Here is a 23,791-nt window from a genome sequence, read left to right as displayed (position 1 = left end):
CCTTAGTTTTGTGGAGAAAGGCATACTTAGGTATAAATCTTCCCATAGAACCATGCTCCAGACTGTCTTCTATTTGTGTCTACTTAGCAATAACCAGTTCTTAACAAAATCTTTAACTTTAGTGTGTAAGCTAGGCACAGACACAGCACAATATCCTTTGCACTAATTTTCTTTTCCCCTGGTCAATGATGCTTGGGAATATCCAGTTTTAAGATCGTAGTGAGCTGAATGGAATAGGGAACTGAAGTCTTCTGGGGGAGTGAGGCTTTTCTTTTGTCTTGGGATTGTTTCTGTGGTAGCTGTATTTCACTTTGCTTCTCCCGGTCCCTGTTCCAAAAGGGGAGATGTTTATGAAGGCAGCTTGTACGCCTGACTGCTCTCTCTAGGTAGTGAAAGGCTTACTCACAGGCTGGTCCACAGTCACTGTGAGTAACAAAAGATGAGGATTTCAGCAATACAGTGTTTTGGTGATTGGGAATTTTCCTGAGGTTTTATTGTAAATTAATCCCATGAAGAAGAGAGAAACAGGTCCCAGGATAGAGTTAGGAATGAAGGATTGACTGAATGTAGAAGAGGAGCATTTCTGTGAATGATTTTATTTTCAAAGGGAAAAAGAAGTTGGAACATGCAGAACACAAAATGAGTTTGTGGTAACTCTGGCTGTGACTTGGTTAAGGAAATACATCCTTTTCCTGTTCTGTTGGCATGGCAAATAATTTAAGTGATGGGAATAAGCTGTTTCAAGAACTTTGTGAAAAACAGGTACCTGTAGAAATTCTAGAGCTAAATATTCAGGGAAAACACTGTTGTGTGTCTTGGTTTCCTTTTCCTCTTAAGCTACCAGTTGGGTCTCTGGCTCAGTTACAGGTTGTGTTAGAAGAGCTGAAATGCCCCTTTGTGTCTGGGGGGAAGGAGGCTTTTAAATTCAGATAAAATTGTGGTCTGCTTAATGCCTGAGCAGGGAAAGACAGTCTGAAAGTGACAAAGGCAAGTTCCTGTGAATTTTTAATGTAGCTGTCTTCCCTCTTAAAAAACGATAATGAGTTTTGGAAGAGTCAGCATAGACACAGCCTGGTACCACAGCCTTTTTTCATGCTGTGATACGTCCCCTTTTGAATTGCTGCCAGTGTGGAGTGCCACTGACCCCCAGAAACGCCTGTCACGCCTGCATGTGCCTGCAGAGTGCTCACTGTGACACCTTCAGCTGTTGGGACCTTTGCACTGCTCCTACCAGGTGTTCCCAGCCCCTCCCCAGTGCACAGCAGATAACGTGGCAGACTATAAAAACTCATCAACTTGCAGCCCACCCTCTGGACCAGTAATTCAATACCAGCTTTCTTCAGCAATTACAAACCACATTTTAAGAAATGGAGGTCTGGACTTGCTGCCAAGATGTGTGTTAAAAATGACCTTGAAGAATGCCTGGAATGAGGGTGGTGTGTAGCTGGCTTTTATTCTGCTGTCAAGAGGGAATGTGTATGGAATAGCTACTTAGGAAAGTCTGCGAAATAAAATCACTGATCCTAATCCTATTGAGGTGATTGTCAGTGGTGCTACTGTTTTATATTATCATTCACAGCCCATAAATGAGAAGAAATCAAATCCCCTGAGAACTTAAACGCTGTCTGATAGTTACTATTTTGAAAGCCAGCACTTGTCGCCAATTGTCATATGGTGTTATCTTAGAAGCAGTGTCACCCATATATTTAGAAACTGTTGCAGCTGTTTGCAAATCTGGTAGTCATGTTTAATCACCAGTGGTTTACAGACTAGAGTTTTGTTGCACCTAATAAAAAAGCATAACTTTCTCTTTTCTCCTACCATCATTTGAGACTCGAGTCTCTCCTTAATCTGTCTTGTTGCCAAACCTTGCTAGAAGAGATTAAGAACTATACAATAGCAATAAATGTATTTCTTTCTCTCCCACACCATTTGAAAAAATAAGTAAATTTTGAAATCTCAGAAATATAAATGTTATCATCTTGTAGTTTCTTTGCATTATGGTTTGTACACAAAGATACTAGGGTCTGAGTTAATTTATGTCCAGCCCCTGTTCTCAGAACAGGGCTTTGCTGTCCAAGAAATCGAGTTTGTTGCAGGTCAGGATCCAGGAGCTAGAGCTACTTCAGCAATAAGGAAAAGAACTCCAAGGGCGTTTCGTGAAGACAGCAAACCTGACTGATGAACACCGCTGGAAAAATCATCTTCCTTTTGTCTTCCTCAGATAAAAATTGTGCTAATCACTACCACAGGCTGGACTGTGCAGTGACAGAGCTGAAAATCTAAGGCAGTTAATGCCCTGTCAGGTAAGAAAATGTCACATCTGAGGTACTCTTAGAAAAACGCAACCTTTATCATAACTGTAACTTCTATGATGATATTACAATACTGTGATTGTAGAATGAAGTTGTATCTAAGATCCCCTCCTGAACAAAGTACAGTGTAAGACTACAGTCTTGATTGCTTTTGCTCCATCTCTTCTCAAATAATCAACTTGCCTTTTAATTTGCTTTTGCATAACTTGAAGTACAGCATTCACATTAATCTTCAATGTGTAGAGGAGCAACAGGATTAAAAATTGGTCTCTCCTTCTTTGATTGTATCTTACCATAAGTGACTTCAAAATCTTTTTTAGTACCATTCAAGCTTTCTAGATTTCCACTCTTTATATCATATCCTAACGCAGAGAGCTTTTTAATTCGATACTGAACAATTTGTGTTGTCAATTCCAGCACCATTGGTGTCTCTCTTATCTGTGCTATAGAAATTCCTTCCTTCAGTAGTCCTTCAAGTCTTTCTTCCAAAACTGTGACAGGATAGTAGAGAAGGGCTGGGCATTTCAGCACTAGTTGTTTTAGTTCTTGATCACTGCACTTGAAGATGTTTTTGGAGAAAAGCATACTCTTCTGCATAGTGGTAGAATTAAGTTGAAAAATGAAGCCTTTAAGTTTGGACAGCAGCTGTAGAACTTCCTGGTCAGTGAAATAATTCTTTTGGAGAAATTCCAAGTTCTCCTGGATTGCAGTGGAAGTATTTAATAAAATAAATGGATTTTGGCTCAATAGCTTTAGAATCCAGATCTTCATATTTGCTTCAGAGCCCCCTAAATTTAAATAATTTCTTTGTAATGTCTCTATCACGTTTTTGTTTTTCTCAACAGGGTTGTAGAAAATATTGGGTGCACTTGTCAAGAACCTGGTGATTATATTATTCTTAAGTCCCAGCTCTTGAAAAAACAGTATGTTTGCCTTCTGGTTCTGCTGATACTCAGTAGTAAAAAAGGACTCTGGAAATTGCTCTATTAATTTAATCAGCTGTTTTTCATTCTGGCATACTAATTGCCATAAAGCTCTTTGAGCATTTATCTCTGCTGGGGTGCGGAGAATTGCCTCGGGGCAGCGTTCTATAATGCTGGCTACAGTGGTCTCATCTGCTCCCATTTCCTGTAAGATACCAGCAATTTCTTTAACATAGGCCACATCCTGGAGAAGGACCCATTCCTTCAGTCTGCGTATCTTCGTGATGTCAACTGACAAACTGTAGAGATTCTCAAGGGTTTTTTTATTTTCCTCTCTTGACTTGGTATCAGTTGTGTAATTGGAATGTATTAGGAAGCTTCTGTTTGCTACGTCAGGCCATGCTGATGAAAACTTTAGTCCCGTGTTAGAGCTCGGAGATCTTGTCAACAGAAGAGTGAATGTTTCTTTTGCACCGTGAGCAACTCCTCTCAGCATCATGGAAGTCAGTCCTGTGGAGACACAACAACCGTAAGAAAACACATTTAAGGAACAAGTTAATGGTCAGAATCATTGATGTTCAGACATAACTGGTGTAAGAAATTGCTCTCCAGAGTGTTTTTTGTTATTAGTGCAAAATCCAGCTTTCACACAAAAGCGGGGGAAAGACCATTTTTGAAAGGTTAATGTTCTGATGGATATGTCACAGAAAGGTTAACGTTCTGATGGATACAACAGATCTGATGTAGGGCAGTGCTCTGCCCATATCAATGTTTGCAGTCATACAAGCTCTAACCTGTGGGCCATTTCTTGCAGCTAACATTGTGACTGCATTACAGATCACTCACACTGTATGAGGAAACTTATTCATGCAATTTCATTTGACAGCAATCCCACTAAAAGGACAAAAATGGCAACTTAAATCTCTTAGTTCTTATGAATGTATTTGCTTTAACTTCTCAAGCATTATTTGGAGTGTGAGTTGTTCTTTCATGTGTCAGAGACCTACCACGCAGGGCTGCTTCAGCAGCACTTTGCAGTATAATTTCATTTTGAAATCATTCTTTATATAATTAAGGAAGGAAAAAAAAATCATAGGAACCTTTATGTAAGTGTTTTTCTGCAGCTGAGTGTGTTAATTGCATTTGAATAACCACCCTGGTATTTTAGAGGAGGAGGCAAGTACACAGTAACATTTCCAGGCCTTCACCTACCTCTTCCGACACCTACTTTGCTACAGCTGCTGCTTGCACCAATGCCTTACTTCTGCCTCCAGGTCTCTTCTGCAGGCAGAGTCCTTGTGCAATAGGTGTGTGGCTGTGCTGGAGTCCACAGGGCCAACCCCACACCTCACCTTTGCTCAAACTGGCTGCCCAGCTATCACCAATACCACATGCACTGTCACCCGCTCTACAGGGGCAAAGGAGCCAGAGCAGTCTAACAAAGATATCATTAAGTGTATCTTTAACTTCCTGGGGGGTGTTTTCATAACAACTCTTTAGAAGTACCGACTGTGGAAGGGAGAACTGCTGATCTCTGCAATACTCCTGCAAATAGCTGCTGCTGGTAATATGCTTAAAACTGCTCAAGCTGAAAATGAGAACATTTGGACAGCTGCTTTCACCTCTTCCTAAGTATAGTATGCCTCAAAAAGTACCAACCTGAGCATTATTAAATTACTTTTGGTTGGGCTTTTTTTTTTTTTTTTTTTTTTTTTGGGGAGGAGGAGGGAGTTTTTTTGTGTAGGTTTTGTTTGGTTGGGTTTTTTTGGGTTTTTTTTTAGTTGGCTGGTTTTGTTTTTTAGTGAGAGAAAATACTGTTGTGACCATGCAGTCCAATGTTCTACATAACAGACCAACATACCTATTGTACAGCTGTACAAGAGCCCTAGAATCTTCCTTACAGCCCACTGTTTAAGAAAATATGTGGTTTGTTTAGAGAACTTTATTAGTAGATTCTCTTTCTAGCTGCCAGGTAAGGTTAAATGTTTTCCAGAGGTAAATCCTTTGTCTCAAGAGAATGTACCTTTGCTTTTACATTGTTTTTTAGCTGCTTCTGAGATGGACTATTGTTATGTTATTACATCATAAACTAACAGAATATGATGTCATTTCCTATATGCACACTTATGTTATTAACAGAAGCTGTTTATTGATAACTTGTTCTTTAATGTTATTTCACACGTCTAAGGCAAAACCAATTGCCTAATGCACTGCTTGTGTCAGAAGGCTGATGACACAAGCATCATGATTTTGGCTGATGATTTTGTCTTCATACACCTTGTGACTTCAGAAATGCTGTCCCAAGCCCCACAACAGAACACGTGATTTTTCCCAGTAACCTTAAAAGCATTGGAAGCACTGGAAGTGTAGGTAAGCCACAGATGTTTTGTGTGCTGACCTTTCCATGTCCTGAAAAAGTGACTCCAAACTAAACCTCTCCTCCACAGGAGTGGCACAACTGCCTGTGTCTGAGCACTCTGCGTAGTTTTACTGAGTTTAGTGGGTCCAGTCAGAATAAGCAAATCTCTGAAGGATCAGGGTTTTCTTCATTAATGCTTCAGCTTAGCTAGAAGCAGCCAGCAAAGTGAAGTGTTGTTAAAATAGTTTGTTGTTAAAATATTATTTCCAAAGTACAAACTGGAAAAATAAACATGACTTACTTTTACTTAAATGCGTAATTGTGCTGTTAAACAAAATTGCCTTGTGAGTAATGCAATCCCTTAAAATACTGTAATTTTTACTATTACAGAACTTCAAAAATATTCTGAGATAGTAAATTGTGCTCTTCTAAAATCTGACATGGGAATGGTTGTTACATTCACATAAAAGAAACTTTACATTTTCTAAAAATGCCTGGGATCATAGTCAGTTTTTCCCTGTTGTTAGCGAGGATCATCAGAAACACAGAATAGTGTAAAAGAAAGGAAAAGCTTATTTACCAAAACTCATTTGACAGGGATATTTAGGAGCCCTTGTAAAAAAGCCCTATGCAAAATACAACATGTGAAATAACATGAATGAATTTGAATGTCATGGTGTTCTATAGAAACCAAGATCTGAGTTATGACTTGATGGATTTCCAAGTCCATAGATGACAGTATTCACATTTCAGGGACGTAACTGCTTTCAGGAATTCAGAGTTCTCTCAAAGCTCTTGTTGGATCTAATACATGTTCTAATGTGCAAGACTCCACTGTAACTTTTCACTTAACTAGGTTGCTGTGGGGATTGTAAAGCAATTGAGAGATTAAGGAAAAAACCCAGCCAGCTCAGATAAGATGCTTGCTTTCACTGCCAGCAGCACCCTCTCACCACCAAGTGTTAGAACGTCAATAAGGAAGTGACCGAATGTCAGTTACCTGCGATCCTGCTTGCTAGCACACTTGCAGAGACCTGAATATACAGAGTAAAGGGGTGCTGGATGTTTCATTATTTAATGAGACTTCTATGAAAATCATCTATAGGAAGTAGATACAATGATCAACTGGTTGATTTATCCCTCATGTGAATTTCTGAATGAGTGTTTTGAGACTCAAATATCACTTTTTGAAAATTAGCAAACCCAAACTTTTACTCCTGCTGGACTGTTCACAAAATCTTTCAGTAAAAAGGGCAACAGTATGACCATGCTGACCACTACCATTCTCATAACAGGAAACTTAGTAGGCTATAAAGAATTAAATAAAACTACTGAATGCCTTGACTGAACTTTGAGTGAACCAAGAAGAGTATGTATCTACCTAGAAGAGAGCAGTGTAGACAAGGTTTGAATGGTTTGGCAAGGAATCTGTAATGGTGTGAGGCTGCAGTTTTGTAGATTAATGCACAGTAAATGTTCACACGTACAAAAAAATGAATCCCTGCTTTGCATTAGTGGTGGAAATTAGGTAAATTATTATAAAATACATGCTGGACCAACACAAAACTTTCTAGAAAAAAATATAGAGGACCCTAGAGTAATCCAGATTTGAACGGACCTCAAGAGCTCAAAGCAGGGTCTGCAAGATCCAGGCTGCTTTGTCCAGTCAGGTCTTTAAAACCTCCATGGATGGAGCCCAGTGGCCTCTGAGTTACCTGTTCTACTGCTCAACTTCCTCATGGGAACAAAGCTTTTTCTTATATTTAGGAAAGGAGACATTTACAAAGTGCTTAAGGACGCGCCGCACTATTTAAACCACTGGTCATGAAGTGGCGGTGCTTTCAGCACAGACAAAGCCCGGGTCTCCAGCACAGCCCGCTGCCACGGCCCGGCCACCTGGGCCATCCCTCTGCCCCCTTTGGGCCCCGCTCGGGGCGGCGAGGAAGGAGGCGGACGTTCTCCTGCAGCGGGCACGGGAGCAGCGGCCGCAGGCCCGTCAGCGGCCGCAGGCCCATCTCCGCCCTGCAGCCGCTTCGCGCCGCTCCTGCCGCAGACACCGGCGGCCGACGCGGGGTCCCCGTGCCCGGGGGTCCCTCCCGCGCCTCGCTTCCCTCGGAACCGCGGGCTTCTCCCCCAGCACGCCGCCCGCCCCACCCTCAGCGCCGCGCCGGCGCTCGGAGTGGGACCAGCGGCACGCCGGCTGGCCCCTGCACCCCCCGTGCCCCGGGGCCGGGCCCGCCGGAGAGCGGCCCGAGCCCCGCAGCCCCGGCCGCGCTCACCGGCCGCGCTCACCGGCCTCGCCGCCGCCGCCGCCGCGCGGGGAGCGCTGCACGCCCCGGTGCCGGCAGGGGAGGGGCTCGGGCTGAGCCGCAGGGCAGAGGACGTGGCCGGCCCGCAGCGGGACCCGGCCGAGCCTCCGCCGCTTGCCAAAGCAGGCTTGGCCGGCACTAAGAAAGTGAAAGGCCGTTGGAGTAAAACAGCTTGCAGAGAGAAGTAGTGGGGTGAATAGGAAAAAATATTTTAATAATTTCTGAGTGATATAATAGCAAAGGACGGAACATACTTGAGTGCCTTTGCTCTGATGGAAGCAGATGATCCTTTTGATTCGGTAACACCGACATCATGATGGGAGGCTTGCCTTACACCAGTGTATTTTCTTCATATGACCACTGCCTTATTACATAATTAAAGTCACATTTAGTCACTGGTCTTATATTGTTTTGCTGGTGGCTTTTCAGAAGTTCATTGAGTTGTGATGGTGAGGACGATCTTCCTCTATCTTATTCTTTTAGTCATATCTACTTATCTTTTTCAGCTAGAGTAACAAATCAGCAGTTACATAAATGATTTCTAGACTAGAAATATTATACTAGAGGTGTTGGGATTTTTTAACTAACTCCAAGTCTATATAATCACATCTTTCAGAGACTGAAAATCACTACTGTTGTCTCTGCGAACCCTTCTTTTATCAGCTACATGTGCAATAGTAGTCTCTATTGGCTCTGTAAAAAAGAGCTAATGAAGAAGAGAAATGCTATAGAAATAATCTTTGGTCTAGGAACAGGGTTCAGGCTTGGTCTTCTAAAGAACAGCTGTTCCTAGAACAGTTAACAAAGTCTGTGAATATAATGCACACAATGATGTTAAAAATGTGCATCTAAATTAGCTTCTAATTTGTAACACAAAATGTACTGTACAGTTGCTTCTTTATTTTTTTTCACTTCATGCCTTAATGTTATCTTTTTTCCCTTCTATCTTCTCCCCACTCTCTTCATTTTTGTAATCACAGTCTGGGCTAAATTAGCAATATTGTTTAAAAAAGTTATTCACATGAGAACACTGTAGAGAGGTTTACTTGTGTGAGTTTCTTGATTAACTTTCATTCTATTTCCTATTTCAACTAAGTTGGAGTGCTCTTCCCTTGAGATCTGACATTTTAATTAATATAGTCTGCATCTATTATATATTAATATCTCCTAATACAATATTAATTATACATTAATATGCTCTTTCTTTCACTTCTGAGTCAAGAACAAACTGTCTCACATAAAAGGCAATAAATGGCCAGATAGAGACCCAAAGAGTGTTTTGACATAATGATATGCTAATGATATACTGCAATTGTTATTTAGCCTGTAGCAACAAACAGCTTAGAGACTGATGGTTTTCATGACTGCATTTTGATTATGATACCATAAGGTCCAGTGAGGAAGGGCTGTTTCCTCCTCAGTATTCCCAAGCAAGCAGACTGGTTGATGCTGGAACTTTATTCAGAGCTATCTTCGGTGTGGCAGCCTTGTGGGGAACTAGCAGGGCACATAATGAGAATGAAAAAGCAATTCAAATGTTTGAAATGAAAACTATGTTGTGAAGTTACTTTCCTTGAAAATAAGGAATCTACTTATTCACTGTGGTCAAAAATTATAGAATTCAAATGAGTTTGATGGACAGTGGTCATTAACTACTGAATTCCTTTTTGGTTTTTTTTTTATTTCAAAATTAATTACCGAATATTTGGCATATAATGATAACAAAAAACTAAATAAGAACGTAATTTGTATTAATTGAGAAAGCAATGTTTGACTTTACAATGACCACACTACTCCAGCTCTGAGTTGCAGCAAGGATCCCATATGTTCTTCTTGGATCAGAATGATGAGCTATGGAATATGATTTTCTACATACAACCAAGTGATATTGAGAAACTCATCATAATTTATGCTGTTAAAGTCAGTGCTCAAAAGCTGTTCAGTCTCCACCCACTACACCTTTTAAAAAGAAATTTTGTGTAAGACCAAGTAGAAAGGGATTCTAATCATGGCTGGGCCCTTCGCATACCTTGATGGTCAATGACAGGTGGGGCCTCATCTGCCAGGCAAGCTGTGACAGGACAAGAGGACAGCGCCTCAAGCTGGACAAGGGGAGGTTCAGGTTGGACATCAGGAGGAATTTTTTCACCACCAGGGTTGTTAAACGTTGGAATGAGCTGCCTAGGGAGGTGATGGAGTCACTGTCCCTGGAGGTGTTCAAGAAACAACGGGACGTGGCACCCAGTGCCGTGGCCTAGCTGAGATGGTGGTGGTCAGTCAAAAGTTGGCCTTGGAGGTCTTTTCCAACCTAAATGATTCTGTGATCGTATTACTGTGTTTATTAGGTCACTCAAGGTGAGGAAAGACAAGCACAAAGGGAAACATGATGCACACATCTATTCTTGTTGACTTTTACTTTCTGTAGCTCTAAGCAGAAAAAATATTTTAGGAGAAAGAAAAATGACAGCTCTTAAAGTACTGTCTGGAATTCTTGAAGTTTAAGAAAGAGCTGTACTGCTGATTTGGGTCCTCTGCCTTTTACTTGAGACGTTATTTCTAATGAGACCATTCTTACTATGCACCTGTCCGTGAAGCTGTAGATTTGAGCTGCAATCCACAGGTGGAGGTTTATTTTCAGATCTGCATCTAAAGCTGTCCTGCTACGGCTCCAAAGGGTTGTGCCGAGTCCGGTCAGTGCGATGCCTCGGTCGGCTGCTGGCCGTGCGCACTGTAACCACGGTGCAGGCCCAGGGAAACCCGCCGTGTTTGCTGCACACAGACCGCGGTTTCAACTCTGTAATTAACAGGCGTGAGAAATTCATCACCTAGTAATGCCTTTACTAACGGTGCTCCAAGAGGGACCATATTAACTCGTTCTGCTGCTTGAAAGATTGTTTGGGTGCGGCGGCGCCGCACGGCCGAGTAATTCTCTCCTGTCCCGACGGCCCCGGACAGCAACGAGCCCTCGGCCCGCGTCACAGACCCGTCAGGGCCGGAAGGGGCCTGCGGCGCCCCGCTGGCGCAGCGGGCGCTCCCTACGCACACGCTTATATAAGCGCCCCGCCCGTTTCCCGCGGATGGGGCTGCGCGCGCTCGGACCGGGGGGCGCGGCGCGGGCCGCGATACATAACAGGCTCGGGGGCGCGCGCGCGCCTGCGCCTCCCGGCGGAAGCGGCGCCGCCAAGAGCCGCCTCGCGGCCCCGTGCTCATCCGGGTCCCGCCGCGCCGAGCCGAGCCGCGGAGGGGGGTGGCGAAGAGCCGGGCCCCGCCCCCCGCCGGCCCGCCCCGCCGCGGCCCGCCGGCCCCACGCTGCCCCTGCGGGTGGGATTCCCGCCGGGGTCGCGGCTGCCCCGGACGCTTCCCTCTCGGCCGCGGACACGCGAGTGCCAAGCCGGGACTCCCTTTCCCCGCGCGCCGCCGGTAGCGAACACACCTCAGAAACGTGAGGGCCCGCCGTCACGTGGGAGCGGCGCCGGCCAATGGGCGGCGGGGGGCGGGGCGGAGTGGCCGGCGCAGCCCCGCGCAGTCACAGGGCGAGCGGCGAGGAGGCGGCAGCGGCACGGACGGCGTTTTCCGCGGGCAGGGCGCCGGCACCGCCTCGCAGTCACCGCCGGACCCAGCGCTCCCACCTTTCGTCCTTGCTCTCCCCGGCGCGGGGGCTCCGCGGGGTGATGCGTCCCCGCCGGGCGGCCGCTCCCGCCGTGTCCGCCGGGTCCTAGAGCCGTCCGCAGCGAGGCCCCGCGGGCCGCCCCGCCGCCCGTCCGTGCTCGCCCGGCGGCGCCGGGCCATGAACGGCCCCGCGGGCGGCGGCGGTTCCCGCTAAGCGTCCGCACCCGGCATGGGGGTGAACGCCGTACACTGGTTCCGCAAGGGGCTGCGGCTCCACGACAACCCGGCGCTGCGGGAATGCATCCAGGGCGCCGACACGGTGCGCTGCGTCTACATCCTGGACCCCTGGTTCGCCGGCTCCTCCAACGTGGGCATCAACAGGTGGCGGTGAGTGCGGGGCGCTGCGGGGGCCCTAATCCCCACGTTATGTATTCGGTCACGCCGCCTCCCCCCCATCCCCTCCCCTCCGCGCCCGATTGGGCCGCCGCCAGCGCCGGCTTGCCTCGGCTGCTCGCCCTCCCCGCGGCCCGGCGGTGTTACATAGCCAGCCCAGCGCCGGCCCGGGCTGCGGCTCCCGTGGCGCACGTGGGAGGGACGGGGGGAAGGAACCGGGAAGCCCGTGGCAGAGTGCGGACCGGCGGGCTGTGCCTTCCTGGTGAGGGGCCCGCTTATTCTCGCTCCCGAGGGCGGCGGTTCAGTGCCCGAGCGCTGGAGCTCAGAGCGGGGTTGCTGCGGGGCGGAAAACCCTGCGTGGGGCAGCCTGGAGGGCTTGCACCGTCCCGGGAACTCTGGGCAGCCGGGGACCCCGGGGCGCCTCCGTCCTGCACAAACTGAAGCTACTTGCTTAGCTCAGAAGTACTTTTCCAGAGTAGCGTTCCTGCATAGAAGCGTGTCACAAAATACCCTGAGTTGGAAGTGACCCACGAGGATCCTGAAGTCCAATCCCTGCATAGAACAACCCCAAGAAACCCACTGTGTGCCTGAGAGCGTTGTCTAAATTTTTCTTGAACTCTGGCTGGCTCGGTGTGCAGTGTCCCTTTCGGGAAAGTGCACATTTGTTCCTGCACCGTCAAACCAGTTGTATTTCTCCTACCCGATATAAAAATGAACTTTACTGTGCATTTGTGACTGACACTTGCATGCTAAATGTGTGCTATAAGGCAGTGGTTAATAGGACTTCTGTGCATGCTTGTCATGTGAGATTAGTTAAAACATCACTAGGAATCTGAAAATTGTAACCCTTGTAAAATGGTTGATAATGCAGTAAAGTTTATGTATCATCTGTCCCTCCAACGTCAGGAACTTGAAATGCTAGTGAACTTAGTCTGCCCAGACTACAGTGCTGAGAAGTTGCCTAATTATGGAACATGCACAATGAAACTTATCTGAACAGTGCATCATAGAAGAATGACAAAGTTTAGAAACTTCAGGTTTTAATTGTGTTTACTTGAATGATTGTTCCTTTCAGATTTAATAATTTGTGTCCTACCTTATACTTTACCAACCAGGTAACTTACCTTTGGAGGTTTTCAGTTTCTGGTTTTTTTTTTAGATTTTGAGAGGTTTTCCTTACAATATTCTTGTTTTCAAGAGATAGAAATACTAAAGATGCTTTTTGTAAACTTTACCTGATGGTTATTTCATTTTCACGGACAAAAGTAACTTATTGAAGTTCATGATGTACATTTATTTTATAAGGAACTTTTGAATTTCTTTTGTTTTGGAGGGATAAATTTTTTAATAACATTTTTACTTACTGAAGAAGCTCAGAGGTCTTAATTTTGTGGTTGAAACATGAACAGCTACTTAAGTTTTAAAAGAATGTGGATAACTGGCACAAGTCTAAGTGTTAAGGAAATCACATGTTTTAAGAATACTTCATAGGTCTCAAATGTGCCCTGCAGTTGAAATGCTGAACAGTTTTTGGTTGTATTCTCTGAGCTAGCGAATGACAAATGTGAACTTTGATTCTAGCAGAAGGAAGTTCATGTCTTCAGTGCTATTGCCCTGGTTCTTCAATGACTGTGTAATATGATCATTAGCTAATAGAGTCCTTGAGTACATATGTGTGTGATGTATTGCTGGTTGGTGTACTTAAACAGAGTTTAGAAGGCACCTAGTCCTTCCACTGCATTTTGCATTTGAAGAAAAATGCCTGGGTTTACTTGCTGGTTAAAGGGATTGAGTTTGGGGTGGATTACAGCTCCCCTGTCCAAAGCACTTCAAGCAATCTTCTGGTACTCAAATACCGTCAAGGCACATGCTGCACATGGATTTGAGTATCAAATCTTGCTGCCTGCAGAGCCTGCTTTTGTGTAATCATCAGGTTTTTTTTCAAGTTTAAAAGTACAATAGCTTTATAAAATAACTGGCTGCTAAAGCTGTATGTTTATTAAGGTTCTTCTCAATAAATTTTATTTAAATGGGTAGTTACTAGTTTGGTATGAATCCACTTTAGGTTCCAGTGGTTTTAATGAGATGTTTTTATTCAGTGCAGACACATACATTCCCAGTAGGTATACACAAGGGCTATGATGCAGTTTTTTAATTTGCCAATCTCATTTGGCATTTATTAATGAAAAAACAGTTTTCGTTCATTTTCAGTTGATGACCATGATCAAAATTGTTTCTTACATGCCTGTTGAGTAGGGTGTTGTAGTCAGAAACATTTTATTTGAGACTAGGAGCAGAAGCCCTTCAGCATTAGGAAGGTGAGTCAGATTTAACCTCCTGGTGTGAATTTACGGTGGTCTTTTCTTAATTTGAGTTGATTGACACCGAGTGTTTATTGTCCTAGTGCCCTGGGCAAAACTCTTCTCTGTCAAACTATGACTCACACAATCTACATGAGAAAGAATGGTGAAAAAATACAAGAAACCAGGAGGTTTAGTTTCTTGTTAGAATATTGTCATTCTGCAGGGTCACCAGTTACAGTTTATATTAACAAACGTGTGTTAAATCCGGTAAATAGCAACCTTTAACACATAGGTGCTTTCTAATTAACTTTTCTGTTTAAACAGTCATGTAACAATCAGGGACTAATATTTTTGTGTAATTGCACTATTGAGCAAGTCTAATTACTAAGCAGTCACATGGTCTTACTGACCTCCTTTCTCCTGGCATTCAGCCTACCTGTTCTAAATTCGTGAATGCTACGTAACAAATGCCAGGACCTCCCTCAGCTCGCTTCTTTTTTTTTCTGGATCTGTTCTGTTTCTTCTTATTGTTCCTTTTTTTCAAGCTGTCAAATAAATCGAGATGTGCTTTCATTGAAACATGCTTTTTCTATGGGATGAGTTCACAGTGTTGTTCACAGATCAACACTTGAGAGAAAGAAGTTACTTGGTGCAGTAAAAGGTGATGTAGAAATGGTGGAGGGAGATGCCAAATGTTAAAACCACACTAAGGCTCTCTTAAAGTTTTGTCAGTTGCCCTTAAATGTTGGGCGCCAGAATTAGCTTGCCTCTGATTGTGTCAACAAAGCAGGCAAAGAATGTATCTTGCATACTCCAACAAGTAACCATTACCTACTTCTGAAAAAATGTGTTCCCATGTGCTCACAGACTTTTCCATATTAAGGAGAATGGGATCTCATGGTTAACAACATCACCTGGGGGAGAGCTTCATTTAGCCCTGGTTTTAGTACAGAGTGACAATTGGTCACAATGCCTGTAAAGAAATGCAAACATTGTTAGTTGCTGCATAAGGATTTACTCTAGGTAATAATTTACCTCTTCTGGTTTGTCTTTTTGGGTATGTATGTCTGTCTTTGATATGCTGGTTAAAATTCTTTTTTTTTTAACCATTCCTGAACAGATTTTACTTTTAAAATAACAGTAATTGAATTTGCTTTGTATATCTCTTAAATTTTGTGAGAGTATTGATGTTTTCAACATCTTTCAAAGTTAGCTGCCGCTATTACCGCAGATACTGGTATTGACTTCAGAGAGAGAAGAGAAGTGGGGTTTTTTTTTCACACTCAAATTTCAAGTAAATAAAAAAAACTGGAGAAAAAAGTTTCATTTTCAGGACAATCACTGCAATTCATGGAAGTGGGAACTTGTTTAAAAAATAATGCTTAGACATCTTTCTGTAGTATCTATTAAATTTTGCTATTCTGTGCATCTGGTTTTGAAAATATACTTTAAGTTTTTGCTTACATAGTTATGATTTGTCCAATAGAGATATGTTTGTTGAATGGGGGATTGGTGGAAAAAGTTTGTCAATAGAATTAATCTATGAGTGATTTGAATTTCACATGTGTAATTCAGGCAGGCAAAATTTGTGTATTATTCTTCATTATTTTTTGGTGACATGCTTAATATATAAAAAGGAATGCACAGAAATATTTATGACTTCCCTGATGAAAACATCCCTTTAAGTTTGTTTTTATTGTGCAGCACTTAGAATGAAAATCTACTTGATTTATAAAATATATAACATGAAGCCCACCAAAGGCAGTCTGCCATTCCCTTCAATTAGACAGGGAGTAGGAAATACAACAAAAAGCTTGTGAGTCAAGATGAGGACAAGGAGAGATCACTCAGCCATTACCATTGTGAGGAAAAAAAAATTAATTTATTACCAGCCAAATCAGAATAGGGTAACTGAAAATAAACTTAAATTCTTAAAGCGCCTTCTTCCCATCCCTCACTTCTTTCTGGGCTCCACTGCCATTTTTTCAACCTCCTATCTCCGAAGAACACAGAGGGATGAGGAATGGAGGTTTTGGTCAGTTCATCAAATGTTGTCTCTGCTGCTTTTTCCTCAGGGGAAGGATTCTTCACACTCATATTTTCTTCACCAGGGTCCTTCATGGGCTGTGGGTGGACAGCCTTCCTCTCAGTGGTCATCACCACAGGCTGCAGGGGAACCTCTGCTCTGGTGCCTGGAGCATGTCCTCCTCCTCCTCCTTCCTGACTTAGGGTTTGCAGAGTTGTTTCTCTCTCATATTCTCATGCCTCTCCAGCTTCAGTGGCTCCTGAGCAGTAATGTTTTCCTCCTGTCAGATATGTTATCCCAGATGCGCTACCTTGGCCAGTGAGCTGCAGGTCTGTGTTGGCCTGGAGAGACAGAAAGTTTCCAGCAGCTTCTCACAGGAAGCCACCTTGTAGCCCCCCAGTACCCTGACTTGTGGCCTTGCAAACCCAGTGCAACCCAGCACACCCTCTAATGAGTGCCTTCAGCTCTAGAGTGGCGCGTGCCTCTTGGAGCACTTCTGTTTGCCCAGCCCACTAAACTGAGGGTGATTAATCTGTGCAGCTTCTTTCCAGAAGTTGTATTTTCAGATGGGAACTCTGCGGTACCAGCAGTTAGACCGGAGAAACCCCCCACACCCCTAGGCTGCTCACCTATTCTCTTCCACAGAAAAACATTTTTTACCCCAAAAGTGCCTGCAATTCAGCAACTCCCTCTATAATTTGTGTTATAAGATCTAGCCCTATGATTTACAAAGTACGTCATTGAGGCACACTGACGTATGTCCTCATGGGTTTAATCCTGCACTGTTGATGAAAGGGTTGGTTCCGCCCTTTTATGATAGCACACAACCCTGTGGTGAGCAAGTTTAGCTCATCAATCTGTCCAAAAGAGATTAATTACCAGTTTTGGTGGGATTAGCTCTGTGGTAGATTGTGCCAGCAAAAAGGTCACCATAGTAGTAGTGAAGAGGCAAAGAGTGGGAAGGGCAGGTACCATTTCTTTCAGTGGCAATATAGATTTGAGTCAGATTACAATGGTCATAACACTCTTGGCCTGCGTTGCTCATGTCTGCAGTAACCACCAGGTGTTTTTTGGAAGGGGATTATTGGTTTCTTCTGTGGCTTGCCATTTTTTGACACTCTTTGAAGTGATATTGCTGAAAATAAGTATTGGCCTTTTTACTGTGTTGGGGAAAGATGCAATTTCTTTTTTATCAAACTGTCAGAATGTGAGAAATAAGCCTGCTAGCTGAGATATTACACTGTGCCTTTTTCCTTATTTTGGTGAATGATCTTGTATCACCAGATTCTGTAAAGTAGCTATTATTCAGTTGGACAAGAAGACTGCACTGGTTGGTGTGGAGAGAGCATGTGGTACTGCAAGTTGAATTATGCTCAGAAAGTTGGTTTTTCTAAAATAACAGTTACTATAGGCCAGAAAAATTATAGTGAGCATCTATACAATCTGGCCTCCAAGGCTGATCTTGAAGGAGGCTTAATTGCTCAGGTTAAGCAATTTTGAGGTTTTAGACACCTGGTTTTACATCACTAATCTCCAGGTTTCAGGATGTCCAGAGAAGATCTGGGTCAAGTGTTCTTGATATGTAATAGTATGTGGACTTTGAGTATTAAAGGGAGAAATGTGATTTTGAAACAAGTCCATAGGAGTTTTTTAGTCTACCTTCTCTTGGGACCAGTATTCTATTTTTGTTTTATTTTACAAAAGTACCAATAGACCACATTCTTTATTTGAGTAGGGCAAGGCAATCTGTCCACACCTCATAGTGTTTCCTGCTCTAGTCACAAACAGGGAGGGTGACAGCCCCCAACAAACACCATCTGTGATGAATGTAAAAGCAGCTTTTTTTTTAGGCAATCAAGAATTCAGATTTTTTTTTTCCTAAACTGATCAGTATGTGGCAGTGTCAATGAATTCTGCATCTGGTCTTCAAAGCAAGTTATTTTATATTATCATTCTCTTTTGGACATTTTAATACAAAAAAAAATGTTTTCCTCCAGTTTGGGAAAATGTCTTTATCCCAACAAATGGAAGCTACTCTTTAAATATGTTATGCAAATATTGCAGAAAAGCCTGTTTATCATTGTGCACTGCCTGAACTTCTCAGTTTCTAGCAGTTTATCTACAGCATGGAAGCCTTTATTTTCAGAACTGGTTCTTTTCCATACCGTGTCTCAGTGCCTGGCAGGTTTTCAGGTTAGTTATATAACCTGTGATAGGAGGAAGGTCAAGCTGCCAGCAAAGTCGGCCATTTTTTCAGTGTAGAAGTCACTCTAAAGTCTGTGATGTTATGAATTTGCATACTGAAAGAAACCCTTTGCTTTTGGGAATTTTGTGACCTTCCCATAGTGACCTAAAAAGGCAAAAGTCAACTTGAGCATGAGTAGGTTGTGAAAGTAGTGTAAGAGTATGTGGCTTTGTGTTCCATGGGCTTAGTAATTTGCTTATCACATTTTAGCAGGTTTAATAGCCATACCTTTGGCTACCCCTAGGAAAGGACTGGATTTGATTACCAGGCTAAGAACTTCATAGTATTTTGGTGCAATACATTTCACTTAGATTTCTCAGAACTCTTAATTTAACATGGAGCAAGGTTAGTTTCTGTGCTTCTGTGTACTTTTGGCTTTCACATTCTTTGCAATCTAGGTCAAGAGGTGAGTTATAATTGCAGTGTTCTTCTAACCCTGAAGCCTCCATTTGTTTTTCAGGTCACCATAAAGCATTTGCTTTCACTGCTTTGGAGTTTTGTGAGTGTAAATGATTTTTTTACAAGGGAGCAAAACTTCAGTGGAGGTGAAGGATAGACTGGAAAGGGCAGGTCAATATTTCAGTGTTCTGTTTCAAGTGTGTAAGTGGAGATGGCTGTGGCAAAAGTCCGCGAGGCTGTCTATACTTTTGGAACAGTTAAAAATTGGAGTGCATTCCAATTACCAGTGGAGATAATAAAAACCAACACATGAGTTTTGTTAGCGTTAGTTTACACAGTAGGTGAGCTGCAGTGAACAGAACTTCCTAAAGTATGCACTTTTTTTTTTTGGTAAATTCTGTACTTTGATTTTTTTTTAAAACTATTTATTTTTAAATTGCATTAGTATTTGAAAGGTCTAAAATTCAACATTGTTAAACCTGGATAGGAAATAAGAATATCATAATAGTCAGGGTTTTGGAGGTAAACTAGTAAATTCAGGTGTCAAACTATTGCTTAAAATCTCTTTGAAAAGTGCTAGTGCAACAATTTTTTTGCAGTAAGATAAAACCTGTTCAGTTTTATCAGAGATGGAGGGGATTTCTTCCACGGAACATTGGTTAGGATATGTCCTGCCTATCTAATTTCTGTATTAATAGGCATGTGATGTACACCTGAGCTTTTGTGTTATGCATTGCTTCCTCCTACAACTAAACTAGAGAAATTTTCTGGACCTGTTTTAGAAGTTTACTCTATCTCAATGTTTCTTAATTTATAGAAAAGCATTTCCTTTCCTATTCATTCTCATGCATTTCTTCTTTAACGTCTGTATGTTTGTGGCTCTTTCACAGACATGAAAAGTACAGGTTGTAAAATTCTTGTGCTGAAGGTTTGTAACTTTTCAGAACACAAACCCGTATCCCTTCAGAATTCAAACCAGAAAAGTTGAAAAAATTCTCTTTAAGCTCAAATGGAGAAGTTGTGAAGTATGAACATATGTTATTAATTCTTCAGTGATGGAGATTAAATATCTACAGTACAGGTTACTTAGGAACAATTACTATAAGGAAAACTTGGAATTTTCTATCTGTTATCTATCCAGTGTATGAAATCCATGACCTAGGAAATGCTTTATTTTTTATAGTAAGGAACTTGTGGAGTTCAGTGCTTGCGGATCTTTTTTTTTTGGTTTCTCACTGCCAGTGTTCTACTGACCTTGTTGGTGAGGGGTAAACTGTGCTGCTATTGAGAGAGAGAGAAAAAGTGACTGAAAAAACAGAAATAAGAGGGTGATTTGCATCAGACAGAGAAATAAATAAATAGGCAACTTGTTTATGTAGGCTGCTTATTACTTCATGCCTTGTGTAGTTCATAAAACATGATCATCGTTTGAATGGTTGCAGTTTTGCTGTGCACTAAAGATACAGAACATCATGGCAAACATCTCAATTTCGCAATCTGTGCAGTTCTGAAGTACTGGGGAAGCATCCAGAGAGTTGCGATACGGCATTTTATAGAGCAGCTGGCATTGAAAATGGCTTTGATTTCTAATATATTTGATTCATTGAAGAATGGACTAAATCTTGTCTTGCTATGTTCTCTATAGAGTTTCCTCTGCGTTGAAATTTTCTGTCTGGAAATCCTGTGACATCAAGTGATTTTCTTTTCATTCTTTCTTCTTCATACTTAATATTCTAGAGACTAAACAAGCTCATTTTTTTTTTCCAGAAGTCTTAAAGCTGAAGAAAACATTGTGGCTTTTAGCAGAGATTACCTAATATTTTTTCCTTTTTTCCTGTCTGAAAGCAAATGCTTTCTCATGGGAGAAGCATGACTACATCGGCAAAACTGAGACATGCATTTAAAAGAAAATATTCTACACAGTAATTTTTGCTATCCAGGTTTCAGAAGGGTCTTTGGGGGAGGAGGTTGCAGTTCAGTTTTGTTCTTTGTAAGTCTTGCTAATGAACTCAAATGCGAAACCATGCAGGTCTTAATGGGAGTGATCAAGCCAAGGATGGTATCTGAATTATTTGTTTTATTTGTGTTGCCTAGGGATAATTCCTGTGACTTTCCTTCATTGCTTTTCAGTAGATGACAGGCTGGGTCTAGTTTACTATGTTTTATCCATGTTTCTTTTTAGAGAGTGTAACTGTTTGCTGATAACTGCCCTTGCACAGTATTTCCCAAATCCTGTGAATGTTTCCTTAAAGGTCTCTATGAGAGACTTCAATTTTTTATTTTTTTCTCTAGCATTCTTTTTCATTTGTATGCCCTGGAAACATTTCCTAGTATGCCATAAACATTTCTTCTGTTTATAACAAAGAAAAAAGTTGTAGGTTGCTGTGATATTGACAGTTCTGCTTTAATTGCTTTCTATTTTCCTCTTTTATTTCAAGGCTTTTGTAACCTGAGGAGACCTGTGTAAAATTAATTTTCATCATATAGTCATTGTGCTTTTCCTTTTACTGGTTGAAATTTTCTTTCCGTAAGTTAGTTGCCAATAAATTTACTGTTGAGGAGTACTTTATTTCAGCAGTAGTGTGTTTTTCTTCTAAACCATTAAGAAAATCGTGAGTTTGTGGGGGATAATGTGAATGTTTCTATTTTTACAATTTAGAATTTGGCTTTTTGCATTCTTTTGAATATAATTCCACCAACCTCTCTTTTCCAGTCCCAGCATTGAAACATTGTGTTTGTTAAAGCAAAATTCTTCAATGCTGCGTTTGCAGCATTTGAAGAAATTCTTACTCCAATTCTTTACTGCTTCCATAGGAGACAGCATGATGAAGCTTTCATTTTTGGCATTGGAGGTCACACTTTGAAGCAGAAAAGTGTTACTAGTAATTGTGTGCTGCTCTTTCAGCAGCAGCCTCTCCTATTTCTTTTCATAATCCTGCACTTGTTTTCCTTTTATTAGTCTGTCTTTATTCTGGAATAAAGACAGTTTGTCTTTGCAGTTGTTGCTCTGTGGCTTGTCAAGTGCAGTGGTAAAGTAAAAATAATTTTTTGGGCTTTTTGGGTGGTTTTTTTTACTGTCTTGTTTGACGAGTATGGGATTTTTCAGGAACAGTTATGTCATTGTAAGTGGCTTGTTCCCCAATGAAACAATGCAGGAAATTAAAAAAAAATTCCACTTGCAGTACTATATTGTCACCAGTTGCAGTATTTTTCCTGCTGAACTTAGAAATTTTAGGAATATCTAAGGTAAAGTAAGCTTTGAGAGCCCTTTTGTATGTTCTTTGTTTTTGAGCTGTATTAGCTGTCAGAAGCTTTGTGTCGATTGGAGTTTTAATTATGGTGTACTACATGGTAATGCCTAGTTTGGAATTTTTCTTTTCTTGGAATGAGTTTTCTTTTGCTTAGAAATGTTTGTCTCTTGTGCTTGTCTCTTTAATTTTACCTTGAATGAAAGCTTTTGAACTTGATTGAATATATTGATCAAAAAATACCAAAGTACAAGTCAGTATGATTGATGTTTGAAGTCTTGTAGTCTTATTTCTACAGAGATAATTATTTCCCTCATTAGTTTAAGAGGTGATATTTTTTTCTTTGTCATAAGGGAAAATGCTGATTTTAACAGCAGCAGTAAACAGGGAATTATGTAATTGTCAGCATTTCTTCCTTTGTGGTACCTTTTGGTCTCCCCCCTCCAGTGCATGCAGGGTTAAATAGGGTTTAAAAACATGTGAGCTTTACCTGCCATTCACCAGGGTTTTTCTTTTATGCAGATTTAATGTTATTTAGACCTGTAATAAAGGATGGTGTCCATTAGCTTGTGCTTGGGTGGTGGTACAGGAACAGCCTGTTTGTGCCGAAGTTCAGTGCCAGCTGTTGAGTCTGGCGGGGGACACGCTGTTCACGAGCGCCTGTTCCTTTTCACACCTTCCCCTTCCATTCTTTGTCAGCTCCTCCGGCTCTGAGGCTGCTGAGGCACTTTGTGAGCTCCGCGCACATACTGGGTTTCATGTAACCTTTAGCCACCGACGCTTCTGAGCGCGACACGGAGGAAGAGCAGAACTGACACAATGCTTGTACCTGCTCAAATGAAGCCTTTCTCTGTCCCTGCTAGGAATAAAGTTCAGCTGTGGTACAGGAATCGTCTCTGAGCAGCTCCGTAGGGAAGGAATATTTGGGATCTTGCTACAACTGTTACATATGACTGGAAAAGTAGGTCATTGTGGCAGGGAGTAGTCCAAACAGCCGCCCGGTTGCTGCAGCAACGACCTACTTTACGAAACTATTTTTGTTGATTCATATTGAAATGTTCTTCTTGAAAGTGCTATAAGGAAATGATCAGGTTAGGAGATATGTAACAGTGGAAGCTGCAGGCTTTGTGGACGACTCCTGCCCTCCTCCTTCCCCTCGCCCCTGCCTCTGTGGTCTTGTCCCCTGATGTTGAATATAGGAGGATTAAAGCAAATAAGGTTTCTATTCAGCTGTTCAGGGGAACAGCTTTTTTTTGTCTGAAGGTTCTGCATAACAATAATGCCTATCATTGGTGATTATGTTTCCAGAATTCAGAGCCTACAAATATTCCCCTGTAAATATTGTCTACAGAAATAACTTTAGAGTTAAGACAAAGCAAACGAACTAGAGAACCACCTTTTTCTTGGAAAAAATAAAATCTTGCTTGAGCACTGGAACAGACTCCCCAGGGAAGTGGTCACAGCACCAAGCCTGACAGAGTTCAAGAAGTTTTTGGACGCCACTCTCAGGCACATGGTGTGATTCTTGGGGTTGTCCTGTCAGGGCCAGGGAGTTGGACTCGCTGGTCCCTCTGGGCCCCTTCCAACTCAGGATATTCTATAATTCTATGAGTATCACTCTTCTGGAATGCTCTTAGTTTCTCTTGATATTCAACTGCTCTT

At 42.2% G+C, this 23,791-nt stretch overlaps 2 protein-coding genes across 3 annotated transcripts in view; one reads left to right on the top strand and one right to left on the bottom strand.

Annotated features, from left to right (window-relative positions):
* Positions 1–53: 53 nt before the first annotated feature.
* Positions 54–8,000, bottom strand: MTERF2 (mitochondrial transcription termination factor 2). 2 transcript variants are annotated; one of them, XM_064702518.1, is made up of 2 exons: positions 7,890–8,000; positions 54–3,748 (listed from the first exon to the last, which is right to left on the bottom strand). In XM_064702518.1, the coding sequence occupies exon 2, from the start codon at positions 3,735–3,737 to the stop codon at positions 2,541–2,543; it is 1,197 nt and encodes a 398-aa protein (XP_064558588.1). In that variant the 5' UTR covers positions 3,738–3,748; positions 7,890–8,000; the 3' UTR covers positions 54–2,540. The 2 variants fall into 2 exon arrangements, with proteins under 2 accessions (XP_064558588.1, XP_064558589.1); XM_064702519.1 differs by having other exon boundaries at positions 7,877–7,982.
* A 3,383-nt stretch (positions 8,001–11,383) lies between these two features.
* CRY1 (cryptochrome circadian regulator 1) overlaps positions 11,384–23,791 on the top strand; it is a 39,756-nt gene continuing 27,348 nt past the window's right edge. The window contains exon 1 of the mRNA XM_064702516.1: positions 11,384–11,902. Within this exon, the coding sequence (XP_064558586.1) occupies positions 11,745–11,902 (158 nt within the window). The 5' untranslated portion in view covers positions 11,384–11,744. The remainder of the gene's footprint in view (positions 11,903–23,791) is intronic.

The sequence above is a fragment of the Zonotrichia leucophrys genome, chromosome 1A (genome assembly GCF_028769735.1).
Source record: "Zonotrichia leucophrys gambelii isolate GWCS_2022_RI chromosome 1A, RI_Zleu_2.0, whole genome shotgun sequence".
NCBI lineage: Eukaryota > Metazoa > Chordata > Aves > Passeriformes > Passerellidae > Zonotrichia > Zonotrichia leucophrys.
The sequence above is the reverse complement of the archived record's forward strand: the minus strand, read 5'-3'. Positions and strand labels throughout refer to the sequence as shown.

Coding starts and splice junctions, on each gene's coding strand:
- MTERF2 (XM_064702518.1), bottom strand. CDS start 3,737: ATGATGCTGAGAGGAGTTGCTCACGGTGCAAAAGAAACATTCACTCTT.